This window comes from Solanum tuberosum, unplaced genomic scaffold (genome assembly GCF_000226075.1).
Source record: "Solanum tuberosum cultivar DM 1-3 516 R44 unplaced genomic scaffold, SolTub_3.0 scf00196, whole genome shotgun sequence".
NCBI lineage: Eukaryota > Viridiplantae > Streptophyta > Magnoliopsida > Solanales > Solanaceae > Solanum > Solanum tuberosum.
The window spans coordinates 284,495-293,300 of record NW_006239123.1 but is presented as its reverse complement, the minus strand read 5'-3'; the positions used below and the strand labels follow the sequence as shown (position 1 = coordinate 293,300).

The 8,806-nt window shown below is 33.1% G+C and overlaps 1 protein-coding gene and 1 long non-coding RNA gene across 2 annotated transcripts; both read left to right on the top strand.

Moving 5' to 3' along the window:
- Positions 1-2,130: 2,130 nt before the first annotated feature.
- LOC107062103 (uncharacterized) lies at positions 2,131-4,396 on the top strand. The gene is made up of 3 exons (XR_001474416.1): positions 2,131-2,455; positions 3,744-3,806; positions 4,285-4,396. It is a non-coding gene; the product is annotated as an uncharacterized lncRNA (long non-coding RNA).
- A 2,238-nt stretch (positions 4,397-6,634) lies between these two features.
- On the top strand, positions 6,635-8,756 carry LOC102599947 (uncharacterized). Its single transcript, XM_015312333.1, has 3 exons — positions 6,635-8,095; positions 8,184-8,271; positions 8,352-8,756. The coding sequence occupies exons 1-3, from the start codon at positions 7,767-7,769 to the stop codon at positions 8,496-8,498; spliced, it is 564 nt and encodes a 187-aa protein (XP_015167819.1). The 5' UTR covers positions 6,635-7,766; the 3' UTR covers positions 8,499-8,756.
- Positions 8,757-8,806: the final 50 nt, after the last annotated feature.

The window sequence follows — 8,806 nt, the reverse complement described above, 5'->3', positions numbered from 1 at the left end:
TTTTCACTAAAAGCAACATGTATTGACAACCTAATCTGCAGATTTCAATTGGGACAACACTATCGTTTATCTTTTTGTTTGGACAGAGTTTGTCTGCACATAAAAGAGGTGTCTGTCACATGTTAGAAGTTACAAACTTTCCCAGCTACATTATGTAGGATTAGAATACCTTATTAAACTAACCCCATCTTGGGTGTTGATTACCTTATCTTTTATATGAATAAAATTTCAGAGCGATGTGTAAAGAAATGACAGAAATTAGAAATGGCTTATGGTAAGATGCATTTTCAATTTTCGCTCAGAAATAACGTATGTTGTCACTTCCTCCCCTTCTCGAAAAAGTGGTTGTTTAGAGTAAGGGCTATTTTCCTATCATATGGGTACAATATGGGCACTGCTGGATTTACTGTCCTTCCCTCAAGGGCAGATCTTAACTAACGGATTCGTTAAACAGACTGATTTTATTGATACTATACCTTAAATTGAGTGATTATATTCACCAAAAACATACTTTACTAACTTCCCTACATGAATTACTAAACTGGCACAAACTTATTATTTGTTATCGGCAATTTAAATTCCTGAGAAGCAATTACAATTTCATACTATTAAGAATAATAAAATTACACAACATTCCATGTTTCCAGCAATCACTGATACTCTAAACCTCTAGAATCCCGCTAAACCTAACCACTACAATATCAGAACCCATAATAAAATATAACAACACAAAATACTACGACCCATCAGGAGCAAACGACCAGCAGCGAACAATCACGCCTTTTCTTAAACATCACAACTTTCTGACTTATTTCGCGACTGACCGCAAAAGTTGTCTTTTCAAATGTTGCAACCACTTTGTCAAACCCCTCTAAAAGGAACCACGACACTCCAACATCTCTGTAAAATAACTCTAAAAATTTACACCTTCATCAAGTTATTCAGTATCTTCCAGAATACTGTACCCATCACATACCATAGTTCCATCTGTACAGAATAACAACACATTGAGAAATTGTCATATTTTCATTTAGTCACAGCATCCGTGGAATCAATTTTCACGCTTCTCTGTTCTTCTTTCATATTAATACCACCTCTAGACTTCACAGTAACACAACAACATCACAAAGTGGGTAATAAAATTTGTAAGTTGCTCTTAATTCCCTAAACACATTCACCAAGCGACGAATTATCCTACCCCTGTAAACTAAACCCAGTAATGGCGTCTATATTATTAATCTCATAGAAATTAAAAATATACAAATAGGGCAGCCCCTTGATCCATGCCGGCAGTATAACACTCGCTTCATCTTACATTTTTTTGTGTAGCGTATGGTGGGGATAAAACATATATTTCCATCCTTAAATTCTATGGTTTGAAAGTAATACTCCAGAGTCCCTACTAATCCGGATTATACATATGATTGACATTGTTTCCTTAGCACAAATGAGGCATATGATTCAACCAAACTCATTATTCCCTTGCCCATACCAAAAATCATTCAAAGTGATAATCCATATGTTTTCAAGGAATCTATTGACATTATTACTACTTCATGTCCCGTGGAAAATAGACCAAATGGTTACTATGAAATCCACAATTGTTTAACGGATTGAGACCAAGGAAAGAAACCTCACCAACAAGACATAAACGGATAAGCTAGCAAACAACAAGAAGCCTGAAGAAGTTGGAATACAACATTATAAGCCATTGGGGATGTGGGAATAGATGATGCATTTATTATTGAGATCGGATATGGGAATATGCATACTATTATTTCATATAGGATTTAGATACTTTGCATTCTAATGATACTAACCTTATCATCTTACACACATACTTTCCCGTTACGTATATATTAGGACAACTCCACAACCTATAGGACCTCCCCCACACTACAAGAAATTTCATTTTCAACGACCAATTCTTGGCGACAGAATATGAATTCGGTCGTTAATAATATATCTATAACGACAAAATATTTTTTTTGTTGTTAAAAGTTAATTTTTAAAATATTCTCAGCGACCAAATAATTTCTGGATGTTAAAAAAGTTAGTATCCGGTTGTTAATTAATAATCAAGAAGGGCCCTCTTTAATTATTTTATAAAACAATATCACACGTCTCTCTACATACCCCACTCCTCCCGTCCGTTTGGAACAACAAACACTAATATTGTCAAATTTCTTGGTTTGTTCACTTTGTTGTTAGAGAAATCAGGGGCACGATATACACAATCTACAGGTGAATTAATTCTCCTCTACAGTTAGAGAAAATTCAGCAGCTTGGAGGATATGGTACTTCTCTCTAGTTTTGTTAGAGGTTTGGGGATTCTCGATTTCCATCTTCCCACATTTTATCAGCCATACGTCTCGCTCAGTTCAAAATAATGAGCTTTAGTTTCTGGAGGAAAATTAGCAAGAAGATAAGATCCAAAGCTTGCGTCAATTTCTAGGTTTGTTGAGAAAAATTAGTCATGGGTTTCTCAGTTCCCTGATTTTTGTAGTTTCCCTGATTTTTCAGTTTCCATTTAGGTTTGTTTTTTTCTCTTTTTAACTGAAAATGTTTTTCTGCTTTATGCACTAGTGTAGTTTAGTCATATCCTTAATTAATGTGTGAACTGAATCCTTTAATATTTTTGCATCCATGTTTTTTCGATTTCTTTTTGTATGGTTCAGGTCATAGAAAAACATAGTTGTCTCACTTCTTCTTTTAATAAAGTAAAGGATAAAGCTGTGTCAATTATAATATGATTTGTTTGTACAGACTAGAGTTAACTTCTTTCTCTAGCTCTTAACAAATATTTATTTAGCTTATTCTTTCTCGACTTAATGTGTAACCTAATTGTGATTCACTGCATCCGAGTTCACCTTCAAAGTTACCATTTTGACTAGTTTGTTGGCAAGCATCAATCTGAAAAAAGGATAGAGCTTGGACATTCTTTTAACTTTGTCTTATTTGACGTTTGAATCTTGTCATTACTCTATGGATAAGTGTGTCGTGATACTTGAATATAAATTTTCTTGATGCTATTGTTTCTTTGCAATGATGTCATCATATCTCTTCATTCATATGCCTCTCTTTGACAATGATGTACTCGATATTTGCTTGAGATATAATCCATCTTGTCTTATAACTTTATTATGTAGGTGCCAAGGAGCTAAAAATTGACTTTTAGAAGAATCAAAATCACCTCGAGTTTTGAAATATGTTTGCATAGTATGTACTGAAGATCCATTATGGAATCATTCTCTAGTTCAATAGCTATCTATCATAAAAAGTCTGTCCTGTAGCTATCTGTGTCTTTTTGAAGTTTGCTTTTACTTGAAAGCCAAATAACAATATATATAAATCAACCCATCATTACATATTTTGGCTATTCATTTTACAAGGTAACAAAATTGATAACGATTTCAATTTGTTTGCTCTGTACATAAGTTTAGTATTTTTGAATGAAATAGGGAAGGCAACAAGAAAGTTATTAATCTCTAGCCTTAACTTTAATTATCAGTCCATGTCCCTGTAAAATCTAGTCATAGGTCACTATGTATATCCTTGCAACAACTATTCCCTGAATATGCTTGTCTCTGCTTAGAATTGGTTCATGTATTAACTGATTTTAGGATTCTCTAAGACAACCAAATCACTTCTTAGTAGATGGTTATTGTTTCCTTATCTGATGCATAGTGGATTCTCTAAGACAACCACAGTTATAACTTATATTGTCGTGTTAAAATTGACAGCTTCTCTTCATACTGCTCATTTTCACCTTGCTGCGACTAATAATCTGGAAACATTCTTTGAAGGTAAGTTTGGATTCTTATAACTATGAATTTGTTTGTGAAATGCCTCATGTTTCTCAAATCTAAACGTTTATTGTATGATTCCATATCAATTCCTTTTTTCTGTTTTTTGTGTCTGTGCAATTGAGCATATTAGTGGTAAGCATATATGTTGAATGTACTATTGTGAGAATTCTTGTTAGTATACTTGATTGAAAATAAAATGAGGTGAGATAATGATTGTTGTTATAGAAAAGTGATTTGCATCTTATTCTGTAAAGAATGGACTACAATTGAAACTTGGAAGCAATTTGTTGTTTATTGACTTGATAAGCAGTAGGAAATAGGAAGAAAAATGGATCATCTTCATCATAAATAATGGATTCTCTTAAGACAACCACATCAGTTCTTAATAGATGGTTATTGTTTTAGTTATCTGATGCATAGTGGATTCTCTAAGACAACCACAGTTATAACTTATATTGTCGTGTTAAATTGACAGCTTCTCTTCATAATGTTCATCTTTACCTTACCGAGACTAATAATCTGGACACATTCTTGGAATTTCCATCTCTTTAAAGGTAAGTTTGGATTCTTATAACTATGAATATATTTGTGAAAAATGCCTTTTTTTTCTCAAATCTGAACTTGTCCTGTATGATTTCTTATCAGTTTTTTTTTCTGTTTTGGTGTCTGTGCGGTTGAGCATATTGGTAGTAAGCATATATATATGTTGAATGTCCTAATGTGAGAACTGTTGTTAGTATACTTGATTGAAAATAAAATGAGGTGAGATGATGACTGTTATTGTAGAAAAGTGATTTGCATCTCATTCTGTAAAGAATGGATTGCAACTGAATCTTGGAAGCAAGTTGTTGTTTTTATTGACTTGAATAGCAGTAGGAAATAAGAAGAAAAATTCTCGTTTAAGTGCACTAATACCACATATTAAATAACTGCCAAGTGAATAAGTATATTGCAAATAACAGTATTCATTCTTTGTGCATGTAGTTTGTTTTTTTCCCATTCTATGATGAAGTCCTTTTGCTTAAACAAGACTGTTGTTTCATCTTTTCCATTTATCCTTAACTTGTCTCCTACTGTCTTGATTGTATTTCCACATTAATGAAATGAAATAGGCCTGCTTGTAGTTGGATTAATGTGCAAATGTGTGCCTATTATTCTGTCTCTTGCGATAGCTTTTGTGAATGGAAACTAATATAGAGTGTTTCAAGAGATTTTGGAGTATGAAAGTTCATTCTAAAAGTTAAAAAGAGATCTGAAAGATTGCTGCAAAAATGAATACAATGTAATCTTTTAGGACTGAAAGGTTTAGTGTAAGTAAATACACTGTATACAAGAAAAGTTAGATAGACAACATGATTTGAATCTGATATGTCTAAGTTGTTTACTGATTCAAATATTGAGTTGATGTTATACATTAAGGTATGTTTGGGGTACACATAGGTGTGTTAGATACACTGATTTTGTTAGGAGAAAACTAATTCAGTTAGTACTATACTTGCTTTTGCTAGCTTGATGACTTAAACCTTAAAAAAATAAAATTACACAAGAGTACATATATACTCACTGTTTGATTAATTGAACATTAGAACAAAAGATAGTAACATTAAATAAACATAGTATTACATTTTATTCAAAACACAATTTTAGTTCTTACTCTTTTTTGTTGTTATACTAATATGATTGTTATGTATTTTTCGTGATTCAAGACTATGGCACCTAATAAAGAATGGATGCAACTTTTTGATGATCGACTTGATAATGCTTATGTGCTTGGGGTGGAGAAATTTTTGAATTATGCTTTTACAAAGTTAGGAGAAAAAAAAGAAATACGTTGTCCATGTATGAAATGTTGTAATGCATCTTCAAGAACTCGTGAGATGGTTAGGTCACATTTATTGGTACATGGAATTGTCCGAAGTTATACTTTTTGGTATCATCATGGGGAGAGGTTACATGAACCAGAATCAGATTCTGAATTTGTAGACCATATTGACATTGAAAGGGATGATGAGAAGGATGAAATACATGAGATTTTAGGGGATTTATATCCTAATTTGAATGAAGTCAATATGAACACTGGTGGTGATGATTTTATTGAGGAGGAACCAAATCCTGAAGAAAACCGATTCTATAGTCATTTAAAAGATTTTGAGCAACCAATCTATGAAGGTTCGAAAGCTTCTAAACTTTCTACTTTGGTCAAATTACTTCATATAAAAAGTATTGGTAAATGGAGTAATGCGTCATTTACAATGTTGTTGAAGTAAGGAAGATTTATTGCCAGATGGATCCAATTTGCCAAGTTCATATTACAATGCAAAAAAGATAATTCGGGAGCTTAGATTTTCTTACCAAAAATTGATGCATGTAACAATAATTGCATGTTGTATTGGAAGGATGATGCGCTTCTTGAATCTTGCAAAGTATGTGGAATATCTAGATGGAAGGAGGATAAACGTAATAGGGAAACAAAATTTAAACATGGGAAAAGATACCATGCAAGATTTTGCGTTATTTTCCTCTAAAGCCAAGACTTCAAAGACTGTTTATGTCTTCAAAAACATCTTCTTTGATGAGGTGGCATCATGATGAGAGAGTTGATGATGGAATAATGAGGCATCCTGCTGATTCAGTAGCTTGGAAGACACTGGATAAACTTCACCCATCTTTTGCTACTGAACCGTGTAATATTCGACTTGGACTTGCTAGTGATGGTTTTCAACCTTTTAAAAGTACAAAAACTCCACATAGCATTTGGCCTGTGGTATTGATTCCTTATAACGTACCACCTTGGTTATGCATGAAGCAAGAAAATTTTATTTTATCGATGCTTATTCTATGCCCTGAAAGTCCTGGAGATGCAATTGATGTTTATCTCCAATCTTTGATAGAAGAATTAAAGAAATTGTGGGAAACTGGTGTGAAGACCTTGATGCATCATCTAGACAAATTTTATGTTACATGCATCTTTGTTATGGACCATTAATGACTTTCTTGCATATTCAAATTTGTCAGGATGGAGAACCAAAGGAAAATTGGCTTGCCCATGTTGTAATAAAAAAACTCTTTCAATTTGGTTGAAAAATGGGAATAAACAGTGTTATATGCGCCATAGACGCTTTCTTCCTCGTATTAACAAATGGAGGAATGATAAAGATTCTTTTGATGGCACTAAAGAGCATAAATTACCACCAAAAATGCTATCTGGTAATGATATACTTGATCAAGTGGCTGATTTAGATGGTAACATACTATCAAAGGATCCAAAGAAAGAGACTAAAATATCACATGATAATAGGGGTGATAATTGGGATAAGAAGAGCATTTTCTTTCATCTTCCATATTGGAAAACTCTATTGTTGCGACATAACTTAGATGTGATGCACATTGAGAAAAATATATGTGATAACATTTTGGGAACAATCTTAAATGTCAAAGGAAAAACCAAAGATACCATAAATTCTCGATTGGATTTGGAAGTAATAGACATAAAGAAAGAATTGCATCCGATAAAAAAGGGGGATAAATATGAGTTACCAACTGCATGTTAACATTATCACCTGAAGAGAAGCATAAATTTTTCAATTTCTTGAAGAATTTGAAGGTCCCAGATGGATTTTCATCCAATATATCTCAGTGTGTCAATCTTAAAGATCGCAAACTTTCAGGATTGAAAAGTCATGATTACCACGTTATTCTGCAACATCTACTCCCACTTGCAATACGTGGTATGCTTTGCAAATCTGTACTTGAACCACTTATTGAGTTGTCTATATCTTTCAACATGCTCAGAGCAAAATGTTTGAGAGTAGATGAGCTAGAGAAAATAGAAGGCCAAATTCCTATAACTCTATGCAAGTTAGAAAAGGTCTTCATTCCTGCATTTTTTGATATCATGGTTCACCTGCCAATTCATTTAGCTAATGAAGCTAAGATTGCTGGACCTATTCAATATCGATGGATGTATCCAGTGGAGCGATGGTATACTTCTTAAAGTCTTTTATTTGTAATAGGACTCACCTAGAAGGCTCTATTGCAGAGGGATATATAGCAACTAAATGTATGACTTTATGTTCAAGGTATTTGCATACGGTGGAAACAAGATTTAATCGCACTGAGCGGAATTATGATGGCAGTTCTATTGTATCTGATGGAGGTTTAACAATTTTTTCTCAACCTGGAAAAACTTTAAATAGTGCCACACCAGGAAGTCTTGAATCAGACGAATTTGAGCAGGCACACTTTTATATTCTAAAGAATTGTGATGAAATTCAACCATTTCTTGAGTAAGTAATAACTAATTCAAATAATTGACGGTTACCTTTCCATATTTCCATACTTAAAATAACATATTATACTTTAAATTCTTTGTAGAGAATTTTCACAAGTTCCATTTGATACCTCTAAGAATGATTCAGAGATCGAATGGAATAGACAATTCATTAGTTGGTTACAAATTAAGGTGAGTAGTTAAGATTTTATATTTTAAATTAATTTGCGAATAGCATTTGCTAAATTGTGTATACATACTTGGTTTGATAGGTTGCAGAATTGCGCAAACATGATGATAGTAAGCAAATAGAAGATTTGTTCTCACTGTCACGTGGTCCTCTGCCATATGTGACAAGTTTCAAAAGCTATGTTACTAAGGGATATAGATTTCACGTGCAAGACCGTGATAAAGGCTAGCTTTTGAGCCATACATCGTCTATAACAAGTTCATTGTAAGGACAGATAATACGCAGGTAAAATGGTGGATCACACGGAAGATACAGGACTCAGTAACAACAAAAGAAATACGAAGACTAGTATTAAACATACAGAATTTTACATTTACAATAGAAGTCATATGTACTAACAAAAATGTCATTGCAAATTACATTTCAAGACAAAGCTACACAGACGGATCTAGATAAAGAAAATGCTATTGAAAAGATACTCAATACTATGACACTGCTTGGTACAAATATGACATTACTTTGTACAAAAGTAGATAG

What these genes read in the sequence shown, in the direction of transcription:
- LOC102599947 (XM_015312333.1), top strand. Translation starts at nt 7,767, where the DNA reads ATGGATGTATCCAGTGGAGCGATGGTATACTTCTTAAAGTCTTTTATT. An exon ending in GAAATTCAACCATTTCTTGA is followed by an intron (nt 8,096 to 8,183) that starts GTAAGTAATAAC and finishes AATTCTTTGTAG; the next exon opens with AGAATTTTCACAAGTTCCAT. An exon ending in TTAGTTGGTTACAAATTAAG is followed by an intron (nt 8,272 to 8,351) that starts GTGAGTAGTTAA and finishes TTGGTTTGATAG; the next exon opens with GTTGCAGAATTGCGCAAACA.